The sequence below is a fragment of the Polistes dominula genome, unplaced genomic scaffold (genome assembly GCF_049000335.1).
Source record: "Polistes dominula isolate Pdom_NZ unplaced genomic scaffold, Pdom_raw_medaka contig_19, whole genome shotgun sequence".
Lineage (NCBI taxonomy): Eukaryota > Metazoa > Arthropoda > Insecta > Hymenoptera > Vespidae > Polistes > Polistes dominula.
The window spans coordinates 2,793,921-2,820,084 of NW_028301058.1; the positions used below are offsets into that span (position 1 = coordinate 2,793,921).

The 26,164-nt window shown below is 26.6% G+C and overlaps 2 protein-coding genes across 5 annotated transcripts in view; one reads left to right on the forward strand and one right to left on the reverse strand.

Moving 5' to 3' along the window:
- Positions 1 to 59: 59 nt before the first annotated feature.
- LOC107065820 (O-glucosyltransferase rumi homolog) lies at positions 60 to 2,709 on the forward strand. Its single transcript, XM_015319832.2, is given in 7 exon segments — positions 60 to 497; positions 615 to 786; positions 1,104 to 1,129; positions 1,132 to 1,304; positions 1,539 to 1,817; positions 1,917 to 2,149; positions 2,390 to 2,709. Coding segments are annotated over 7 exon segments (1,206 nt in total). The 5' UTR covers positions 60 to 370; the 3' UTR covers positions 2,586 to 2,709.
- The window catches only part of LOC107065819 (Matrix metalloproteinase 1), a 42,403-nt gene continuing 18,895 nt past the window's right edge, over positions 2,657 to 26,164 (reverse strand). The window contains exons 2-10 of one of the 4 annotated variants that reach the window (XM_015319831.2): positions 22,344 to 22,467; positions 14,620 to 14,727; positions 12,177 to 12,328; positions 11,795 to 12,097; positions 11,409 to 11,565; positions 11,189 to 11,325; positions 10,785 to 11,105; positions 10,608 to 10,689; positions 2,657 to 6,668 (exon numbers count right to left, since the gene is read on the reverse strand). In XM_015319831.2, the coding sequence (XP_015175317.2) occupies positions 6,622 to 6,668; positions 10,608 to 10,689; positions 10,785 to 11,105; positions 11,189 to 11,325; positions 11,409 to 11,565; positions 11,795 to 12,097; positions 12,177 to 12,328; positions 14,620 to 14,727; positions 22,344 to 22,467 (1,431 nt within the window). In that variant the 3' untranslated portion in view covers positions 2,657 to 6,621. Of the gene's footprint in view, positions 6,669 to 10,457; positions 10,690 to 10,784; positions 11,106 to 11,188; positions 11,326 to 11,408; positions 11,566 to 11,794; positions 12,098 to 12,176; positions 12,329 to 14,619; positions 14,728 to 22,343; positions 22,468 to 26,164 lie in introns of all 4 variants that reach the window. The other 3 variants (XM_015319828.2, XM_015319829.2, XM_015319830.2) reach the window with 3 other exon arrangements.

Here is a 26,164-nt window from a genome sequence, read left to right on the forward strand (position 1 = left end):
GTTCTGATTTCTTTTTCCTTTTTCCTTTTTTTCTAAGTATGCGTGTAAAATCAAACACAGATTCATTTGGTGACCATTAACCTTAGAAAATTTGAATGATGTTAAATGTTACAAATTCTAATCAATTAATTTGATGAACACTTATAACATTAACAAATAATAAAAGAAAATAAATACAATATATTAAAAATAATTAATTAATTCTATTATACATATGTATATGTATATATATATAAAATATTGTTCAATTAGTGCTGATATTTAATAAGAAATATTTTCTAATCTCGTCAAAATATACATCATCCATTATTCGAAGTTACCCCCTTTGTTATTATTATTTATATTATTAAATTAAAATTACGGCGTATGAATGAAGTGCTTAAGTTTAATTGTCTTATTAATAATTTTATTAAAAGGACATTGCAACGAACAATACTGTGAAATTGATGATGCAGACAATTGCAAAGGCAGAGATGAAGGTTATAAATATACCAAAGGTGTTTACTTTACTTTATTTACATTTGCATATAGATGAAATAAAAAATAAAAAAATAAATGTTTAATTATTATATTAAAAGAATATTATATTAATCGTTTGTATTTTATTATTATAGTTTCTAATGAAAAATATAAAAAATATATTGAAGCTATCGACGAGGCTGAAAGAAATTACGTAGAATGCAACGCTACAAGATGTGAATGTTATAAAAATATAATAATAAGAGATTTAAAACCATTTAAGAAAAATGGTATAAGCAAAGAATTGATTGATATAGCAAAGACCAGGTATACATAAATATTTTATTTCGATGTTAATGTTTATATACATCCTGTAACTAGTGATACTATTGAACAAAGAGTGATTCTATATAAAACAAATAACCTAAATTAAACATTTAGAATCATATTTGTTTATATAAGATTTTATTATTGAGGAAAATAAATTTGAAAATTTGTCACTCGATTCAGTTTCAGTTTGATAAATTTCATCTTAATTCTCAAATATTTTTGTATTCACTTGTATCACCAATTACAGAACACGTTGTATACATGTTGATAATTATTATTATTTCACTCTAATATAATATTGTTTTATTTCTTAGAGGTACATTTTATCAAATAATTGGAGGAAGCTTTACAGAGAAAAAGATTGCATGTTTCCGTCGAGATGCGCCGGAATAGAACACTTTATTTTTAAGATAATTGATAGCTTAACTGACATGGATTTAGTTATTAACACTAGAGATTATCCTCAATCGAATAAGCATTTTGGAAAACCTCTACCTATACTTTCATTTAGCAAGGTAATAATAATAATAATAATAATAATAATAATAATAATAATAATAATAATATATAAAATAATATAATTATATACAGAATACGCAACAGGGAACAATATTTTTCAAATTTTACTTTTTTTCTATATATATATATATATATATATATATATATATATAGAATATAAAGAATTTTTAATTCGATTCGACATCGTCTTGATTTGTGTTAAAATTCAGCACATTACACAATATTTATAGACACCACAATATTATGATATTATGTATCCAGCATGGGCATTTTGGGAAGGAGGACCTGCTATATCTTTGTATCCTCGTGGTCTTGGACGGTGGGATAAACACCGTCAATTATTAGATAAAACTAGTAAAGATATACCATGGGATAAGAAAAAAGAAAAGGTCTTTTTTCGTGGCTCTAGGACTAGCTCCGAACGCGATAATTTAATATTATTGAGCCGTGAAAATCCTAACTTAATCGATGCACAGTATACAAAGAATCAAGCGTGGAAGTCTGATGAAGTAAGTTAATTTAATTATTATTATTATTTTTTTTTCTTCTTTTTTCATTTAATAATCTATGTCAATTGTTTGTCATTAATTATTAATGTTTATATTTAGGATACTCTACATGCACCTCCGGCTTCTGAAGTTCCATTAGAATCTCATTGCGCGTATAAGTATTTATTCAACTATCGTGGAGTAGCAGCTTCTTTTCGATATAAACATTTGTTCCTGTGTCGATCCTTAGTTTTCCACGTTGGCGATGAATGGACAGAATTTTTTTACGACGCTATGAAACCATGGATTCATTTTATTCCTGTTCCTAAGGATGCTACTCAAACTAATTTAAAGTAAGATTCGATGACTATTATTTCGTAACACATGTTATTTTTTTTTTTTCAACACATTTTTTTTCTTTTTACATCATTAAAATAAATTCTTAAATACTAATGTGTGACATATTTAATTTTGGAAATTAATATATATTTTTTTTTCATATTATTATTATTAATATATTCTATCTCTAGTATAATTTTCAATTAATTACGTTAACATTTATTTTCTTTTTCTTTTTCTTTTTCTTTTTTCAGAGAACTCATACAATTTGCGATAGACAATGATGCATTGTCAGAAAAAATTGCTAATCGCGGCAGAGATTTTATTTGGCATAAATTAAGAATGAAAGATATAACGTGCTTTTGGAAAAAACTTTTACAGAGTTATGGGAAAGTGTTGTCGTACAAACCAATTTTAGATCAAAATCTAATTCAAATAGAACGAAAATAATGGATTAATTTGATCAATAATTGAAGTAAAAAATATATATATTATACAATAAGTATAATCATTATACTAGATAAAATATACATGTATTTTTTATTATAATAATAATAATAATATTTACTTTTTATGATAGTGTGGAAAGTATATTACAATGGAGGCTTTTTTTTTTCTTAGTTGGAGTAAAACACAGCTATGTGGCAAGTTTCAAAGTGAATCATTAATTCTCCAACGTTACAATAAACACAAAAAACGACCTCATACTATGCTCTTATTATAATTAATTTTCTATTTTCAAACATAATAAAATATTGTCATATTAATATGGAAACAAAAATAGATTTATAATCTAGCAAATGCATAATATAATAAATATTTGATCATAGTACAGGGTCATTCATAGTGTAACTTCATACATATTAAATGATTCTTAACACTTAAGTACTGGTAAAACACTTACACAATCAAACTACTTAAAGACTTATTGAATTATAAGAAAATGCATTATTGGTTGAAAATAATTATCAATTTGAATAGTTATATATATATAATACATTATGGTCAATAATATATATTTGAATTTTGTCGTTATTCGTTTTGTTTTAGCGTGTCAATATTGAAGTATAACTACAAAGTATTATTTTCTTTTTTTAAACTATATAAAAATTGTGATACTTGATCAATACATTCCAGATATTATTTGAAAACCACACAGTATTTGGTTCTTGCACATAGATACATTTATTTTTTTTTTATTATAATGAGATATAATTTGCCATTCGATGAAAATATAGCGTTTAATGTATTGACGATAATATGGAAGCATTTATTACGAGGAAATAAACAACGTTGCAGAATAAGAAAAAGAACGTCATATTTTTATAAATTAAATTCCTTTCATTTATAGTATTAATTTACATGGAAAAATAAAGCACGTATCTCTTTGCAAATGCGTAGACAAATATTAAGATATGAGATGTATGCATTACAAAAATATGATTTCTTTTTTCTTTTCTTTTCTTTCATCTCTTTTTCTCTTTTATGTCATAGATATCAAATGTATAAGTTACAAAAATATTTTTTAAGGCACTTGCAAAATAACAATTCTTTTTAAACATAATAGTAAATTAATAGTCGTGAGACATGAGTACTATAGCGAATGTTTTAATATGAATATATATTATTTGTGATTTAAATTCATTCATTTTTTTATTGTTGGATATAAAGTTATTATTGGTTTGTTTGTAAACTTTATGATTTGCGTACTCTGCATGTTGAATCTTCTTCTTTAATTCTTTTAATCCTTTGACTGCGAATGACGTCTATAGGCAACTACGCAACATTCTTCTTCACAACACAGTTGAATGGTTAAATAACATTATATCATTTGCCATCATTATTATCGCCCAACAATTAATATATAACTTTTTTTTTTAATAATATAATTTAAAATACTATAGAACACTCATGTAACATCTTAATTTTTCTATAACAAATACTTTAGACAATATTGTATTGTCGACTTATATGAGAAACAATTTGATAGCAATTTTTTATTAATCATAGTATAGTTGTCTGGGAGTTGCAATGTTTTATTGCTGCATTTCATTTCTTTTTTAAAATATATATTTTCTTTTCTTTTTAATATAGAAATATATTTTGAATTTGTGCGAAATGCTACAACATACTAGACCCAAAACAAATTGTGCCTAACGATATTAGAAAGACTTTCCGCAGGTAATGTACAAATCAATAGATAGGCAGTGTGTGAATAAGGGTCCAGCACGAAAACATTGAACGGTGATAAATTTAATAATATTGATATGAATATGAGAATTCTTCCAAACCAATTTATCTCTAATATTTAATATAATATTTTATATAATATTATTAATAGATTAGTTCTCCTTCGTAAGACATTAAACTTTATCTATTAAAATTATACTATGCGATATACATTCAGGAAATACATGAAAGCGTACTTTGGAAAAATACTCATAATGAATCTTTTTTTTTAAGATCTTTAAATTATTAAATTCGAAGGTCATGTCATTTCCTAATACTTAAAATCTAGACAAAAAAAAAGGATTACACATCGCATAATCACATTTGCTATGGAAAAGTTTTTAAATTGGAGTTTAAAACCCTAGAAGACGATTAATACAGTAATAATCGATCGAGAGAGATAATGTATGAACATTTTTTCAAAACTTAATTTTTAATACATAGGCTTACGTGTGTTCCGAAAATATCCGAAATAATATATTGAGCGAAAATTTAAACAATTTATTAATTAACACAACATACTAAAACTTAATCAATTGAATGAGAAAATATAATTTTAATTTTCCTTTTGATTTTCATTGATCTAATTTTAAGAAATTTAATTAGAAAATTATTTCCATAAAAAACTTTGTTTAATGATCGCTCAATTTTTTACATACCTATTTATATATGTGCAGTAATATTATATTGTCAGTTCCTACTAATTAAAGATTATAATCGATGAAATGAGATGTTTGTTGTTCTGCGCAAGCTGATTTGCGCAAGCTGATTTGCGTAAGACAGTCTGCGCAGGAAGGTCTGCGCAAGGGGGTCTGCGCAAGATGTAATACAATTTACCTATTTTTATAAATAAAAAAAAAGACCTATAATATATTTTAATAATAGAACAAAATAAACAATTTAAATTGGCAATAAATCAATAAATTTCTCAATGATTTTAACTTCAAAATATCGTATTTTAATATCACATGAATTAGCACCCTTTTATATTAAATTATTTTGCATGCGCACAACGAATAAAATGTCTCATAATATTGTCAATAATAAAGAATATAATACTACCACATATATAAATAATAGTCTATAATTTTTCGGATTATTTTGATCAAAAGTCATACAACTAAAAATACTTACATACTTATTTACGTCATTGTACGATATGTGAACTAATTAGCTAAAATAAAGAATTTCTATTCAAGACGATTTACCACACGTTTTTTATTGGCAGTTTGCGTTTAACTCTTCTCTATTTTTTTCTTTCTTTCTTTTTTTACGTATATCGTTCAATAATAGAGAAGCGCGCGCCCGCCACCTCCCCCTTAACACGCATATTAAAGTTAATCACTTTCACTATTTAACGATAGCCAGTCGTAGGTCAATGATGAGAATCCATAATAAAGAATAATAATAATAAGGAACGCATTTGAAAATGCGTGTGCGCGGGAACGTTCATTTCGTTTCGAGTTATGAAACCTGCATAACCAACACACATTCTTCTAATATCTTCTTCTTCTTCTTCTTTTTTTCAACACGACGATGATTGGTATTACTACGTGTTTCTTCGATTTATATTCTTGACAATAATTCTTCTATCCATTTCTAAAGAATCCATGTCATTTTCTAGATTTCCTTCTTCCTTTACGCAGTTGAAAACATAATCTTCGTATTTCGAAGTAATTTACTTTATGTTGCAACGACGAACCTCGCTATGATCACCGTCACAATACTAATGAGAACCGATCCGCTGGCAATACTATGCGATCCAGAATCCATACGATCTTGATTGGATGGCGTCGCGAATTGCTCGTCTATTCCTCCTGTTGATTATTGAAGGAAAAAGAAATAATAGCGCGCTCATTCGTGCATTTATATCCACGTGCGATTTAATGAAGGATTTTGATTGGTTCGAGGGATGTGATCAGGGGATAGTAATAAGGGATGAATTCGATCGATTATGATTGGCCGAGTCACGTGCAGCAAGAGGTCTCTCGCTTTTGCTGTCTCCCCCTTTGAGTATGCGCGCGCATCCGTGGTGTATGCGCGCGCATCCATGGTGCATGCGCAAAAGCGCGCGCGAATAAACGTCGTTCAAAACGTTCGGATCGTTCTTGCAATCGTGCTGTTTGGACTCGTCGTTGTTTGGAACTTACATATTTCTTTTCTTTTCGTATGCGTGTATTATTTTTTGGTTTGCGATAGTTTTGGCACGTGTATCGCGATCGATTAACGTTGGCCGTTTTATCGATTCAGTTGCCGCTCACTTTTTCTCGAATCCGTTCGATCCGAGACGAAAGTTGTTGTCCTCTGGAAATACAGTATTTTCCGGGATTAATTTTTATCTTACTTAAAACTTTTGACTAACGTAGTTGATTACTTTCTTTTCATAAAGTGTGCAAGTGCGCGCGAGCGCTTTGACAAATGGTTCGGTGATTTTTATTTACGTTGGCATTTTGTACTTTCCTTCAAAATTTATAACCAATTTCACGAATGAATTTTGATGAATAATGATTATTTTATGCGTTTGACATTATGGTATTTCGATCAAAATAAAACAAAATAGAATATATAAATAATTATTTATCGAATCTGCATTATGGTATAGAAATTTGTTACTGTACCATCGAGATGTAATTTTTGTGTGTGAATTTATATCACATTTTTTCTATCATAGATTAGTTAATAATAGTTTTGCCATTGTATTGGTAAGATCAATTATTTTAATATATGTGCATTATACTCATATGTATTAATTCGAAGTAAGTAAAATGCAAGTAAGATTAATTATTTTTCTAAGATCGTAATTGATAGAAATAATGTGTTATAAGGTTAGATTTATCTTGTCAAGTACAGTTACAAATTTCAAGATCATTTTCCGATTAATAATTAATAATTAATAATAAAAAATAATAAGATTTTTGAAAAATCGAATTTAAAAAAGAAAAACAAATTCAGTACCATCTTGCTTCAATTGCTTCGATTACCGTTCGTGATTGATCGAAGCAAGATGGCGGAAAGTAATCGATATATATCGAATAAACAATCATGGCGGAAGTAAAGAAGAACTCATTAGAAAAGAGTGATAACAAAGAAGTAAAGTAGTGAATAATAGAAGTTGAAAAGAAACAAAAAAACACATGCTGCGTAATGATTGATCCCTCTAAAACAAAACTACACTTTTGATTATCTCCTTTTTTTTTATTTACGTGTAAAATTTGGCCTTTCACCATACGCAGTCGAAAGAAAATGATCGTGCAGAAAGAATAAATAATAAAAATTGTAACATACATATGATTATAAAAAATAAATAAAAATTAATAATGAAATAACGTGCAATGAAGAAAATACGAAATGTGTGTACGAAGTGTGCGATGGTGCATAAAACCATAAAATCAAAATAATTCAACGAACAAATAAACAAATACAAGTGAATAAATAAATCGTATAAAATAAATAAGTGAAAGTGAATTGTGATTTGTTAAAAAGAAATACAAGATGGATTCTTCCCTAATAAGATTAGTTCAAGTTCCAAACAACGTGACCGTCAACCTCTTAAATGGTTTAATATATATTTTTTTATATATATATATATAAATATTCTTTTAAACCATGCACCACCTTTGATTTCACACACGTTTTGCTGCACATACGTAAGTAAGAAAATATTTATATAATTTTGCTTTTTCCTTTATCGACCTCGTACTGTGATTTACTATGCCAATCCACCGTACATACACACATACGTGATATAGAACATTTGTAGTGTAGAATATACAAATAATACATGCATGTGTAGAAAACACTTATGCAAATAATATATACCAATAAATACGTGCATAGTAAATAAACGTAACACGTGCCAATCAAATCATTTGAATAACATACCTTTCAAAATTTCTATGATTGATCCTAATGATCCATCGAATTTACATAAATACTATTGGTTAGTTATGTTACGTTATTCTTGCAATAATAATTAATGTGCAATAAAAAAAAAAGAAACAAGTAAAAATAACCCACAACAAGCTACTACAACTTTTTGTTTTGTTATAAAAAAAGATTGCAAAGAGATAGAAAGCATGAAAAAGAAGATACAAAAAAAAAGAAAAAAAAAACATACGTAAATTTAGCATGCAATTCATAGACACATATATAGTGCATACCTATAAGCATAATTTTTTTTTTTTTTATAAAGATTATGAAAAATAAAAAAGGTATAGAGAGTAAGCTGTTTTAGAAGTTACTTATGTCTAAAATATTTACTTTTTTTTCCGGTACTGGATACGGCAACGATGACACATTGACGACATGATTTAATTTAAATTATCCTTAATGTTTTTGTTTTTTTTTTTTCAGATAATTCGACAAGATTTCTTTTTGCAATTTATATCAAAAAAAAAAAAAAAAAAAAAAAACAAATACGATAGGAAAAAGAGAAAGATGGAATATAATATCGATCGTGTTCGATTCGCCAACTGGCTAATAAAATACTTCGGGGCTTTTATTAGGTTTTTGAATTTTTGAATATTTGTCTAAACAAAAATGAATCAAAACAAGTTTTAGAAAAAGATTCAAAAATCTTTATACAATATTATGCAAATAATTTTGAAATGAAAGAAAGAAAAGAAAATTTTTCGATGAATGTTTTGTTGTAAAATATTACAACGAGGAAAGAAAAAACATAAATTCCGAGATTTGTGATTTTTTTTACAATACAGTAAAAACAATTAGAGGACAATAGGACGTCACGAATATGCAAGAACACGATGATATGATCATGTTCGCGAATGTTAGGCTTGTTTTGTGTGTAATGCTTTTCGTATTATTCATTTACTTTTCCGAGATAATTTTTTTTTAATTTAATTGTTCTTTTTTTTCTTAATAATTTTATTTCATATTAATTTTTTTTTTTAAATTATTTTTAATTAATTAATTTCAATTTATTTGATTTTTATTGATTAATTTAATTTAATTTTTTTTTAATTTTTCTTAATTTCGTTTAATTTTTGTAACTTGAAGAAAAAAACGATATACGATAAGATAAAATAAAAAATAAAATTAAACATGAATGCGAATTCATTTTTTAATTTTTTGTTTTTTTTTCAGATTTTGGTTAGTAGTCTTCGATAATAAGTTAGTTAAGCAGCATCATATGTTTTTTTATGGGGGGGAAACAAATTTTAACTATGACGACAATAATAATAATTTAATTCTCCATCTAATTTGTTGTAATCGTGACGAAAAAGATAATTAAAAAGTAAAAGAAAAGAACGCGAGAATAAATAATATAATAATTCATAGAGATTCGTTCGAATTATTACGTCACGTCCGAATCACGTATGATAATATCATTCTCGTTTATTATAAAGAAAAACCGGAAAAAGTAAAATAAATGTCTCTCGTGTTGGTAATAATCTACAATAAAAAAGAAAGAAAGAAAAAAAAAAAAGAAAACATTACCCTCTTCCGTTCTGGTGAGAATTTTAACCGTCCGTCTTCCGTTTTGTTTTGTTTTTTTTTTTCCGAGAAAATTACTCGCTAACTTTTTGTTACCGCTTTTATTTATTTGAAAAAAAAAAAAAATTAAAAAAATAAAAATAATTAAAATGTATTAATCGAGTTAAAGAAAACAAAAAAAAAAACACAAACACACACATACACATATATCTCTTTGAATATGATGGTAATTAAAGCCCTTAGGTATGTTATTTAGCCAGATGGTGAAACACCATTTCTATCTTAATTGATATCAAATATTTTCCTTCATTAAAAATAATTTCTTTTTTTTGTTAAGCCCAATTTTTTGGTGTGTTATTTAGCCATTATTTGTTTTTATCTATTTTTGTTGTTGCTTTCGTTTTGTCCCAAGCAAAAAAGTTCCAATTTATCGTTAAGACAAATATTTCGTTAAAAGACCAAAATATTGGTTTAGCTATAAATGCATTTAATTATTATTTGTAAGGATTTTTAACGAAATATTTGTCGTTGTTAGATATTAGAATTAGTTGTTCTGGGAGTAAAGATAATCTGGAACTTAGTGATACGAATTGAAGGCAAATTAAAGGCCATTTTTTTGTTCTGAGCTATGCGTTATACCTGCATCTAAAATGATGTCGCTAACGTCGTCGTCATGTTTATTATCATCATCATCATTATTGTCGTCGTACGAGTCATGATTGTCCGCATCCAGCATGCCGGAAAAGAGGGATGATTCTCCAGGACTTTCACCCTGCCATCGGATATTACCTAACGTCCCTTTACTGGCTGATTTGCATCCGAACCACCAATAAGCTGTCGCCCTTGGAAAAGCTGGCTCGGCAATGTCAACCTGTACAAATTAAACATATATTATTTTTATATATTTCTTTGATTAAAATATAAGAAAGGGAAGAATATAAAAAAAAAAAGAAATGAAACTCTTACTGAAAAAGTTCGATCGTTGAATCTGTAATATCCCTTGTCCTTGAAGAAATACGTGTATCCTTGATGAATAACAGCACCATCCAAATTATCCGGAAGACCTTCCCAATTTTTAATAGGTTTTGGATAAGTACTCTTAACTGGTGGCTTTTGTACTTGATCGAATCGCCAGAATTTCGTTCCTTTGTAGAAATAAATCTTTCCATTTCCAGTCCATACTGTAACTGCATCGATATTATCAGGGATTCCTGTGAATCCTTCGCTTATTTCTTTGGGATATTGTCCGTCCATGTGTTTTCCAATATACCTCCAATATTTTGATCCCTAGATAAATAACAATCATTCTGATGTTTCTATTGTTCACGAAATTTTGTTTTATTATTTTTACTACTAGAGGTTCTTCTTACCTTGAAGAAATAAGTTTTACCGTTCTTGAATGTAAATGCGGCGTCGATATTACCCGGAAGACCCTTCCAAGAATTACTAATTCGTTTAGGATAGCCACTTGCTATACCATCGTCTGTTAATCTCCAATAATGTTCTCCTACAAATTGAATTAGTTTTATCAATTGAAAGATTATTAAAATAATGACAAATGTTATAGTCATTTCTTGTTCTATTATGTACCTTTGAAAACGTAAATGTGTCCTTCTGCTGAATTAAATATCGTATCGATTTTAGGATCCATACAAAGTTCTGGATCTTCTTCACCGGTTGGTGGTATCGATGTTGGATGAACATTCGTTGGCCCGTGTCCCCAACCTGATTTTCTTCCATACAGAGCCTAATATAAAATCAAACAATAATAAATGTTTAAATGTATGATCTAGCAAACCGTTCATTTGGATTATAATATAAAACAAAAAATACAGTAATCTTCCTCATGCATATTTCAAAATTCAATTCTAACATAAATGAATGATCTTTAATTAACTGTAAATAATTACATAGAATAGATTGAATGTTTATGTGAAATGGAGATTAAATTTAAAATAGTATTATAATAAACTCACTTGAATACCCTCAATGTCATCAGAATGCAAATTGAAATTAGGTTCGTATCCACGATAAAATGGTGCCATGAGGGCAGCTTTAACATCACTGTGACTTAATCCAAGTGAATGTCCGAATTCATGAGCCGCCACTTGGAAAAGATTTGTACCACGATAACTGTTTATCGTCCACTGTTCAGCGTCATCGAAATGGGCATCACCACCATACACTGGGAAATAAGCATGAGCCAAAGTACCACCACGACCATCGAAAGGATCACCGTCTCCGTGTTCACCAATTTCGAATCTGATGTCGATGTGAACCTGAATAAAATATTGTCATTAATGAGAAAAGAAATGTTTTTTGTTTTTCAAACGAGGATTTATGGGGGTTGATATTTACCGAGCCTGTATGTTTAACTGTGAACGTTAAATCGGTGTATTGAGACCAAATACCAAAAGCTTTAGCAACTTCTTTATCCACTTCCGATCTAACCAAACCAGCAGGATATTTGCTTATCCTGTACGACAATTTTTTAACTCGCCATCTTGATCCTGTATACAAAAATAATATATACATATATTTTTTATTTTGATTTGATATTTGATTAAATATGAACAAACTTTGATTATTATTATTATTATTATTATTATTATTTAGAAAATATTTAAAAAGAAAAGAAGAAAATTAATTGGGGTGAAGAAGGGGGTAGAAACAAATCAAATTGATACGAGAATTATAAAAGTTTTATTATTTTGAGAATGATTTGTTAAAACTTGAGGGTTTTTTTTTTTAAGTATCAAGTCGACCCTGAATCTAACCACTAATGACAATTTTGCGTGTCATCAATGCATCACTGCCGTGTAACTTTAAATTTATGCAATCGATGCGTTTCTCATATGCACGCGTTGCTATAATTATGATCGTGTTGAGGTTATGTAAAAATTTATTTACGATATAGCGGAAAACCTATGAGATAACAAACAACACGTAGTCGTTATGATTTTTTCATCCTACGATTTTCTATCTTATTATCTTATTTTACTTTTTTTTTTTATTTATTGTCTTTTTTTTCTTTTTTCATTTTCTTCTTTACGTAAGGTTGATCATTTTTAAAACGTGCCGTTACGTGGGTAATTGATACTTTTAATGAATAAATCGTATAGTATAATTATATGTATTAATTAAAATTTATTTATAAAAAATATAATACCGATGGTGTATATTTAAAAAAAAAAACAAATTGTTTGAAATTATTTTTACAACGTCCGTTCTAGTTTGATTTAGTTCGACTAACAGAACTTTTGATACAATTGGTCGTACAACAAAAATGCATAGAGGAGGTACGCATCGATGATCTCGTTCATGTTCTAACTTTATTCGAGTTTTAATATCGAAACACGACTGTGATCGTTGAAAAAAAAGTTCAAAGTCATGGTTATTGGTCGGTCATATCTTTTTCTTTTTTTTTTCACGATTATTTGTTCAATTAACATATTTCGATGATAAGGCATGCAATCATTTCTTGTTTGTTTTATCTAGTTAATTTAAAATATTAATTTTAAAGAAGATTAGAACAAAGTGTAGATGATCTAATAATAATATATATATATTTTACTATATTCATTGTTTATAATAACATTCACTAATTACATTTCTACTAACTTATTAATTATTTATATTATTCTATCATTAAACTTTTTTCTACTACTTAATTTAATGATTAATATTAATTATTATATTACTTAATTATAATTACTTTTAATTAATAACTTAATTAAAAATAAATTAATTGTAAATAATACTTAATGAATTAATATTCTTTTATAATAATAATATATTATATAACATTGTTAATAGTAAATTTTGTTTCATTCTTTTTCAAACGATTTCTAAATTTTTCGACACTAACAATAAGAAATATATATTTCACGTTGTTGAATTAGAAATTTCGATTAGACATTCGAGATTTTTTCCGAGAATTTTTTATTAGCACTAACAAGTCGTTTAGGGTGACTGCGTTTGCATCGACGACCTGGAACGATAATGACAGAGACCGGAAGTTGAAACTCCTGTTACCTATGTCTATTAGAACACCTCTCGTGTTAAACTATAAACGAACATGAACATAATCGATTGGATTATTTGTAAGAATGAATTTTATTAAACAATAAGACAAAAATCTTGAAATATCTTTTTAAATATAAATCGATTCAAAATCATTTTAAATCATTGTACGTTGAATTTATTAAATGCATATTAAACGATTAGGTAACTAATCGATTATGCCATATCCCAGGGATAGAATAGTTTGGAAATAATAATTGTTACGCTTTACAATGTTTTTTGTTTTTTTTTTTTTATGACAAAGACAAATTTTCTACGTGCAGAAAGTGTTGAAATTTTATTTGATTGCATATCGATTGGTTAACCCTTTGAGTGCTGAATATTTTTAACTAAAATGTTTCGTAGGAACGGAATTATTTATTAATAATAAATTATATTTAATGATTAAAGTTTTTGTTTTTGAATATAATTTCATTAATTGATATAAATATTATATTATTTTACATTAATATTAACAAATAAATATATATATGCGTCGAACGATCACGCTAGTAATTTTTACCAAACGGATATATGCGTCCATAGCACTCTAAGGGCTAATAATTATCTTAACAATTTTTCTCATATTAAAAAAAAAAACAAAACGTTTAGTTTGATATTTAGATTATTTAATTTTCTTTTTTTCTTCGATAAGATTATAATATTTGGATAACGTATATATTAACGTATTTAAAATTATTTATTTAATAAATAATTTCAATATAAAATTTGAACTAACCTTGAAGTGCATATCTTTTCGATCTTCCATCGTAACTTGGTCCTACTTTATCCTTAACACCACATCTTGATAAGGACATGTAATAGGACGTTTCTTCATTCATGGAACCTGAAACATAAATTACAAATGTCAATTAAAATTTTTCTTTTATTCTTTTATTTATATAATTTTTTGTGTAATATGTTTGATGCGTTACAAGTTTGTTTTCATTATAATTTTATAATTTATTATAGATATTTATTTTCTCGTGATATTTGTGATATTAAATTTGTATTTATTTTTTGATTAATTTATTGAACATTTTTTTAAAAATTATCATTTTTTTTTTGTATGGATTATATGCTTAATATCCATTGTATGATGATGGTTTCTTATTGCACGACTTTGTATCGATCCTTGAAACAACGTTTATGGTCTATTATTATCAGCACGAAATGGTTGAACAAATATTTGCATATGTGCGAGGATGTGCGTGTATCCTTCGATCAATTATTTATGCATTTTACATCTTCCTATATATTTACTATATTCACGTATACTCTCTTATAAATAAATTACTATAGTAATATATAGTTACTTTAAATGTTATAACTTAAGTTTTGGTAAGATACATTTATTCGTTTTTTTATTATTTCATTTAATTGTAATAGAAAAATAATCCAAAATTATTCTATAATTATTTTAGAATAAAACAATTTAATAACCAATTGCATTAATAATTTATTAAATTACTAGACTAATATATAGTTACTTTAAATGTGATAATATAGGTGTTGGTAAGATACATTTTTTTTTATTTGTTTTTTTATTATTTCATTTAACTCTAATAGAAAAAATAATTCAAAATTATTTTACAATTATTTTAGAATAAAACAATTTAATAAACAATTGCATTAATAATTTATTAAATTACTAGACTAATATATAGTTACTTTAAATGTTACAACTTAAGCGTTGGTAAAATATATTTATTTGATTTTTTATTATTTCATTTAACTCTAATAAAAAAACAATCCAAAATTATTTTATAATTCTTTTAGAATAAAATAATTTAATAAATGATTGCATTAATGGTTTAATTTTAATACTTTAATGGCCGCACGTGTACGCAGTCAAACGTCAGGGGCCTAGTAATATTTTTCAAGAATTAATGTAAAAAAAACTTTATTGTCATTCACGAAAAAATTAACATAAAACAAAAAACAACAATTAAACAACCAATTTAATTTTACGTATAATTTTAAATATATATATATAAAGTTATAAATAAAATAACAGCCAATGTTCCGCCTATCACCGCCGCCATTTTACGCCAATTAAAGTGTTATTAATCAAATGAAACATTTTAAATATAACTAATTGTAATTAAACATTCAAAATTTTAATTAATTGTAATTAAATATTCAATTAATTGTAAATAAAAAAAATATTTTAAAATTATTTTACAATTATTCTAAAATAAAACAATTTAATTGTATCGAAATATTTGATGCAATTGTCTTTTATCTAAAATTACAAATCAAGATATCGATCTCGTTTCATCGGTAGACTGAACAAGAAAACATTTCTTAATCATTTATTCATATCTAGGAAGTTCGTAACTTTTTGTCATAATCGTAATCACGTTTTTTATTCAAACAATATGTTTTTTATATATAATAATAATAAATGCATAGCACATATATATATATATATATATATATATATACATTTATACATATACAATCAAGAATATTCATACAATTTTTATCGTTGGATAATTCTTCCGGTTTTACCTTCGTTCTCTTTCCTTTTTTTTAAATTTATTTTTTGTCCCCTCCTTCCCATTATTTTTTATATCCATCCATTCATTATATTTTATTTAATCGTTCCTTTCGATTCGTTTTTTTTATTTCTTTTTTTATCATTTTAATTCAATATCCCATGGATAACAATTCGTTATTCGTGAATCACGTGTACATATTGTTTTTTTATTTTTTTTTTTTTATTTTATACACGTATTATCTTTAGCAGCATAAACTTGGGGGTATATTCTTCACTTATCTCGTATTAATTCCTTCTTAACGCTTACGTGGAATTTATCCTTGACACCCATTCCTTTCGAGACACTTTGTGTATCCTCTTCCGATATATCGTATTTATTATATTTTATTATCTCACTCACTGTCAGACATTTTTTTATTATAGGATTGTACGTTGTCCATTTTTAAATCACATACACATCATTGTTTTTTTTAATTTCTTTTTTTTTCATCGGATCAGATTTTATTTCCATTCTTTTTTTTTTTTTTTTTAAATGATATAAGTTTTTTCTTTTTTATTTGTTACAATCCAACTAATAAATTCCACGGGTTACTTTGTTTTTCTTTTTTTTTTTCAAATCGTTTAAGTGTTACGTGTTAAAACAATTACGTATTAATATTAAACGTATTGCACGTTTTTATACTGTAATTTTCTCAACAATGCTAATAATTGGTATGAAACATTCCTTCTATTTGTGTTCCAAGAAAAATGGCGAATTATTCTAAAGATTATTTACTCGTCACTTGAATATTGATTGTATTAGTAATGGTTCATTAGAAATTAATTACATTATTATCTGTACATCTCATTTTCTTCCTCATTCAACACTAAGAAACTACAAACTATTTATTGTTGTATCTATTGCGTTTAATATCGTGTTTACCACTTTGACTGCCACGGTGGCCATTGGTAACCGAAACTTATGAACCTTTTACAATTGTAAAAAAATTAAATGAAAGTTGAAAGTTTGTGTATTTGAATATGACCGATAGATAGAAGATATTTTGAAATAAAAAAGTGCCCTATTGAACAATTAAAATTTTTTATTAACATCCCCTAATAACACAAAATATTGAAAAATATTGAATGCATGTGTATTTAATATTATAAAGGCATTGAACCTCTTTTTAATATTAAATACACATGTATTCAATATTTTTCAATACTTTGTGCTACTAGGGTCAATTTATTATTATTATTTTACACACAATTATATTTTTTGAACAATAAAAATAATGCTGTGGTATTCTGGACAAAACATGTGATTTTGGTGTGTCAGTTAAAGGGTTAGAATTATTTTTTCTTTAATAAAATACTTTGTAATATTTTGTTTCTTTTTGTTTGTTTTATTATTTCATTTATACGTATTACAAATTTCACTTAGCAACAAGTTTTTGCAGTAAACCCCCAACAAACGTGTAATACCCTACCATTATTATGAATCATCATGGTTGAGGAGAAGCGCCACTACTACCACCTACAACATTAACGTGTTTCATCGAACTCTGAATCATACTTTTTAAAGTGTCATCGTTAACGTTGATGATGATGAATCGAAGAAAAATTACCTGTAGCTTAAAGGTTTCTCATTCTCTCAATTTTCTTCTTTTTTCCTTTTTTTCATATGATCCTCTTTTATCATTTTTCATTGACGAATCATTTCACTTCGTGACCGTGTAATTTTATTTTCTTCTTTTACAATATTCTATTTTTTATATAAAACGAAAAAGCAATTTTTGTATCCAGTGTGAAAATTTGTCAAAAAAAAAAGAGTCAAATTTAAAAAATAAACAAAATGTAAGTACAAAGATAATTTCACGTTAAAATAAAATTCAAACTTGTTTGACGAGTTTCTCTTCGTTTATTCTTTCTCGTTTGTTTTCTCTTTCTCTTTCTCTCTCTCGTGTGTCAAGGCTATGACCTTGACAATGATCGAAGGAAAATGTTTGCCTCCACGACAAACCTTCTACGACTCTTTTAATATTTTTCATTCCCCTCGAAACGAAATTTACTCAGAGAAAGAGAAGAGCTTCTTGTATCTTTGTTGTTTCTTCGAACAACTATTTCCAATAATTTTTTTAATACTTTTTACTTACTTAAAAGTATCCTCCAACAAAAATAATCCTTCGAAGTTAGTTCTGGGATTCTGTTGGTCCTTTTTTACTGTCTAGACACCAAAGAATGCACTTTTCCTTTTAAATATGCAATAATATACAATGATCGAACGAGATTTATCATTTTGCAAACTTTTCTTCTTGATTTGTTTTCATTTTTTTTTTTATTTCAACATTAACGTAGTAAAAATATTTCAATGTTCAAATAGGTTCAAATAGGTAGTACAAATATTTCAATGTTCAAATAGGATGTGTATTATAATTTTATTATTTTTTTTAATTTTACAATTTGTTTTTTTATTCCTAATATTTGACAAAACGTTCATTGTGTCAATTTTCTGATTCAATGTTTATCGATAATTTTTACATGTGCATATATATATATATATAATTATTTCAGTTTCATACTGCATAGCAACGGTTTTTACATGTTTTTTTATCCGTGTAACTGACAATAAATTTCTTTTACATTTTGGAATATAATAGACATCCTTAAGAGTTTTGTCATAATTAATATTATCATCAATGTAGGTAGGTACTCAATGTAGGTGACATAATAACTTATGCACCTATTACACCTTCAGCCATGAATGTTATTTGACCTTCGTTGTCCAACGTTTCAGTTGTTCCAACTCTCTATAGTTTTGGTTTAATTTTTCTTAAATTCAGAAACAACGATTCATCTTTACGTACATAATGTGTAGCAGCACTATCGAACTCATAATGAGGTTCCGTATGATAGAGGTGTATTGATGAAGTACCTATTCCTTTTTGGTTTAACCTAGTCTGATTATTTTCCTCAGACTTTTTCTTATAACATTGTTTTACAACATGGCCCATCTTTCCACAGTGATAACACTTTCTACCTTGCTTTTTGTACTCTAGTGGACGACCTACAGTCTTATTCACTTGGTAAGGAGAAACTTCTTCTTTGGATTCTTTATCCTGATCCTTGGACATTCTTCTTTCATATTCTATCAATAAATATTTTTCAATTTCTTTTGAAGTGAACTTCTGGTCATCTAAATTAGCTAACAACATAGCTAGAGAATCATATGAGTCAGGCAACCCTGATAACATTGCATAAGCTAAATCCTTATCTTTCATTTTTAACCCAGCATCTTGTAAACATTCAGCTATTAATTTTATACTCGATAAGTATGATTCCATTGACTTATTTTCTGTAAGTCTTATCCTTATCATTTTCTTTTTTAATAGCAGTATTCTCTGTCTAGATTTCGGTTGATATATCTGCTGAAGATTTGTCCAAGCTTCCTTAGCAGTTTTACAATTAGCAATATGTATCTGTTGGTCTTCTTCAATGAACATTGCAATAGCGGCAAGTGCCTCATCAACCTTGCTATTATATGCTAGTCGTTCTTCTGCACTTGCGTCTGCACTTAACTTTGCATCACCGGTTACATACGGCCACAAATGATTATAAATAAAAAACATTTTTGCTGCCATTTTCCATGTCCTATAATTTTCTCCATTTAATTTGTAACTTTCTTCAGCTTCTGATGTACCCGACATACTTCAATGTGAACTAAGAAGTAATTATAAACGCAAATTTCGGAGAAAATAATTTTCGTTATAGGCACGTGTTCAACGAACTTTTTTAAAAACTTCTAAAACATTCCTACCAACAGTATTCCCTATGAACCTGTACATATAACCTTGTTAGCAAGAAGAGGGTGACGCAGGCTAATTAATTGCAATACATATATATGTTGATAGAAACTAATGTATTATATATTGACACAAATAAGAATAACTATAGTTAATAGTATGCTTTGTAATATGAGCTAACTATAACATACACGTTCCTGTCGCAAAGTGACACTACTGGAAAGCTTCGTAATAAGTGATCTAGACGGCGCTACTCCATGTTTCCTTATAGGGACCCTATAGAAGGGACGCGCCATGTACATTGCTGGGGGACAGGAACTCGTGTAGTCACGTGATTACGCGCGAATGATTCAAACGATAAGTTATAGGTTAGGTTTGTACATTTATATTTGTAATTATTAAATGAGTAAATTAAACTTACACTTATAGAAAACTACTAAAAAAAAAACAAAACAATTAAATATAAATATCACAATAAAAACTATAAGTATTCCAAACTTAAACTAACCACAGCCGTTAATACATACTAAAGATAAACATGGGTGCGCGATGTAACGGAAGCTGTCCCCCCACATTTTCAGCCTAGCAATGTACATGGCGCGTCCCTCCTATAGGTTCCCTACTTCCTTACATCCTTTAGCGGAAATAATAATTCGTTCAAAATATATGCAGTTTTATTATATATATATAAAATATAAATATAAATATACAAATATATATATAGTCTTTATACATATATATATTAGGTCAAGCCATAAATAACTTCCGTTTTTCATGAGACAAAGAATGGCGTTTCTGCGGCTGATAAGTGCAAGACACCTTTCATGAAGTTTTTTTGCACTCTTTGCAATTGTTCAACGTATCTATTGGATTTTGCTCCAATATTACCTTTAAAAGGTTCATCAAAGTCGGAAATACGTCCTGCACTCGGTTCATCTTTTAAGATCGTATCTCCAGAACGGAATTTTACAAACCAATTTCTGACTGCCCTATCAGTTATCAGTCCTGCACTGTATACGCTGCATACTTTTTCAGTTGTCACTTTATTGCTATTGCCTTGTTTCAATTCCTAAAGCATTGCATGTCGAATATGCACTTTTTACTATCCATTTCAGTGGTTAAGAAAAACGGTTAAATGTAACATTGACTGCATAAAAAGTTAACAGAAGACTAATTGAATCCTCTTCTATATAGTGATATCGAAAATCCGTTTGTTACGGTGACTTATAGTAGGTAAATACGAAAAATAGATTCTACATAACCGCATCGGAAGTTACTTATGACTCGACCTAATATATATATATGGGTTTTATTAAAAGATAGGATTTTGTTCGATTAATCAATAATGTATTACAAAGAATGACTTGACTTGAAACTGGGACTTTGATATTCAACTTACATATATATACACATATTTATGTAGTTATTATGCATGTATGATTATAGATCTAATAGGTTAATTCATGCGTCTCTTTTTAATTAGTTTGATCTTACTAATTTTACATTGCACATGTTTTACCATGTGAGTCATGTGAATACGACATTGAATATACGCATATGTTTAAAGTATGTAATACATAAAATATGTAGAGACGATCACGTTAAGGGGTTTGCTGATTCATGTTCTTTAAAACACGTTTAAAAGTAGAGTAATATTTCTGTTCATATGAAATAAAACGTATATGGTAACTTATTTATGTGTAAATTGTTATTATTATATATATTGTATATAATAATTTGTGTAATAAATAATCAAATGTTTTAGAATTTGTTTAAAATGATTTATGAAAGTATTAGGATGAATTGAAAAAGTGTAGAGTTGGTGAAAAATATTTGAATTATTTATTACAAATTTTAATTGTTATTAATTTATTCTTCTTCTTATTATTATTATTATTATTATTATTATATTTTTGTTGTTGTTTTATCATTTTGTAATCTTTTCTTGTTTTAATTTCAAATTTTGTTTATTTTATTTTAAAATTTGTTTTTTATTCCGAATATTTGACAAAACGTTTCATTGTGTCAATTTGTTGATACAATGTTAAAAAAATGTTACAATCATGTTGTGTAACAATTTAATTTGTTATAATTATTTATTTTACTTTATTTTGTCGAAGATAATAATGATTTAGAAAAGTAAATAGATTGGAATTTTATTAAAAAAGAAAAACTTACCAGTTATGTTAATTCCAGCAAGTGCTTGAAATTCTGAAATAGCTTGTGACATCGATTCCTCCGAAATAATTCCACCATTTTCAGGATTGACGGATGGTAAATATCCATACTGTGATAGGTATCTCTGTAATGTAAGAAAAAAAAAACATTAGTATAAAATATTCTGATCAACTACCAATCTAGTCGTTTAAATTTAATTCCCTTTTGTTTTCTTTTTCCTCAACTCGTAATCTTGTAATTTTACTTGAATTCATTTGTTTTAATAATGATGATAATATAATCTTCGTTAGAATTTATAAAACATGTGAAAATTTATCTTAGTATGATTAGTATATTGTAACAAATTATTGGATATTTCGTTGTATATAGTTGAATAATCGATAAAACCAACTTGGTTCATATTGGCAAATAATTTGTTAGCTAAGCTTAATTAAAATCAATTTTAATCTGATAAAGAAAAAAATCTGTGCAAGCCCAAATAATAAAAAAAATAAAAAGATAATAGTTTAAAACCTAATCTCTATTATATCTTAAACCAACCTTGCGTTTATGTATCGAAATTTTTTAAAACTAATACCCCATAAATGTACATCGTTTTTCTTATCCTAAAGTAAATTTGTCAACGTGATTTTTATTGACTTTTTATTCGTCATCGATAATAGATAAAAAGAAAAAAAAAACAAAACAAACAAGAATTAGACTTTCCTTATAAAATTTTTCATACTTTTGTAATCCTTTATTATATTTCTTTGTATTACAAAATGTAACGTTCGATTATTTCTATCAATGAAATGAATGTTTTACAAAAGAAAGAAATAAAAAAAAGGAATAAATAATGAGAATGAATATAATAGATAATTGGTAAAAAAAAAAAAAAAAAAGATTTCAACATGATTTTAACGTCACAAAGAAATATAATAATAAAAAGAAGAATAAATAAGAAATCAAAGGAAAGTTAAGTATAAATGGGAAACGATTGATATTCATGTTTTATTCATGTTAATACATACACATATGTAAGTATTTACCTAGATTGGTAGTATGTATATTTATACCTTTTGTTACATTGACTAGACTCGAATGGGGAACACTATTCTGCATTTGCATCGATATTTCCAAATGAAATTTAGGGCAAGGACCAAAAAGCGAGGTCGACAACGATTTCCGTGTCTATCGTTTATTATAGAAGAACGAAAGTGGATTAAACGATTTAAAAAGTGGATTGAAACCCGTTATGAGAACTATATATATATAATATGTGTGTAAAGGATTTGTAAAAATAATTTCTTACTCTTTTTTTTTATTATTTTATTTTATATTTATTTCAATTTTTATTATTTTATTTTATTTTATATTAATTCTTATTTATTTTTATTATTTTACTTTATATTTATTTTTATTTTTATTATTATTTTTTTTATTATTATTTTATATTTACTTTTATTGTAATTATTTTTTTAAATCATTATTTTATATTTATATTATATATATTTTATTATTTCATTTATCTTATTTTATTATGTATTTTTTATATTAATTATTTTATTTAATATTTTTATTTTTTTGTTAATTATTTTATTTTATATTAATTTTTTTATTAATTATTTTATTGTTATTAATTCTTATTTATTTTTTTATTAATTATTTTATTTTATATTTACTTTTATTTTTTTTCAAAATTTTTTTTATTATTACGATTGTTCAATAATAAGTTTGAAATAAATATTAAAAAAACAGTTTTTAATATTAGTTTTTTAAAAGAAAGATAAATGACGACGATGATGATGATGATGATGATGATGATGATGTTGATTGAAGGTTAGTGACCCAATCGATGAGGTGAGATTTAACAGTTATGGTCTCAAGTTTTATGGGGGTTTCATTAATATTCTGGGAACGATACTAAATTCATCTATCTGTATTATTAGTTAGGATAGTCGTATGTAACAGTAAATTCGATTGAAAGAAATGTTATAAGAATTCTGACGATAGATCGAAACGATTATGTTCATTTTTATGTCGAAGTATTCCAAAAAAAAAAAAAAAAGAAAACAAAAAATATCCAGCGTCGTTACGTTTGTGTTTAGGGATTTTTTTTATGTCTTTTTTAAATATTCTATTTTTCTTCTTCTTTTCATTTTCTTCTTTCCTATTTTCGTACAATAGAACATTCTCTTCTTAGAACACGATTTTATTTGGGTCAAGTAGTTATACGTGGCTCTGAGAAAGTAACTCGCTTGAGTTATCGATTATGTGAATGGTAAAAAATGCTTTCTGATGAAAAAAAAATTCCCGTTTCCAAAAAGATTTTCTTTTTTTTTTTTTTTGGGTCAGATATAAAAAGTATAATATAATGTACGATTCTCAAAAGAAATTTACAATTAGAATGAACAAAGATGACCGTGAAATTATTTAAGATGTAATTACGAATTAATTGCATGAATTTTTTACGATGATTCATACTATTAATAATAACAACTCTTTGCTAAGAAAAAAAAGAAAAAGAAAAAGAAAAAGAAAATGAAAAGTATAATTAAGATAATTTTCTTCAAGTTCAAAAAAGTTAAACGATTAATTCTCTTAAAATGAATTTTTGTCATATTTAATCATTATCGATAACGATTCTAACAAAATTGACAAGATGGTTTTGAAATCACTAAACGAACATTACCTTTACGTGGAGTTTCATTTCATTTATTGTTAATTTCACAAGTACACATATACACACGTAAACATATGAAGATAAGAAGTGTAAATAATTCCACGGAAATGTACGATAATGAAAGCCACAAAGTTAATAAGACAATGATGATGCTGTCATCCATGAAATGTATTATTATTTATCAAATCATTGGTGATAATTATTTCATTCTATTTTGACGTTTTTTTTCTCAACAGGTGTCAATAATATATTTGCCAAGAACAAAGGTAAAAAAAAAAAGAAAATAATAAATTGTAGTTACCTTTAATTTAATTTAAAAATACTAATTTAAGTATGAACTTTTTATCGTATATAATATTCCTATCATTTTTTTTTTTATATTTCTTATTAAAAATATAAATTATTATAAATTATTATAATTATAAATTAAAAAGTGAAAAAAAACAAAAAAATTAAAATTAAAAACTAAAAATTTTTTCTTTTTAGTTTGTTTTCTTTTTTGAAACAAATATAAATTTATTATATTTTTTATATTATATTTTTATATTATTATTTTTTGTTATATTTTTTATATTATATTTTTATATTATTATTTTTTATTATATTTTTATTATATTTTTATTGTATTTTTATATTATTATTTTTTATTATATTTTTATTATATTTTTATTACATTAATGTAATTCTGGAAAAAACCATGAATACCATAAAACAGTTTATCTATATGACGCACGTGTCTACCAAAATTTTGATATTTCCTATCTTTTTCCCCACCACCCCCGTTCCTCTATTATTTCTTCCTTATTTTAATATTATTTCCTTCTTTTACTTATTTCTGTTTCTTTATTTTTTTTCCTTTCAATCGAGTTGTCGACTAACAAGTCTCGTAATCCTCCTGCGCAGCTCGTGTTCCAAGAACTCGCGAGATTTTTATGAATGAAGGTAACCACGATAATGTATGTGTGTGTGTGTGTGTGTTTGATGTGTAAGCACGTGCGTGTTTAGCGCATGAATGGACCTCACCCTCCCCACCCCACCCCATCCTACCAAACCCTCCATCTGATCGTCTCTGCGTTTACTATGCGTACGTATTATACGTGCAAGTATACGCTTAGACATATGTGTAAGTGTGTGTGTGTGTGTGTGTGTGTGGGTTAGT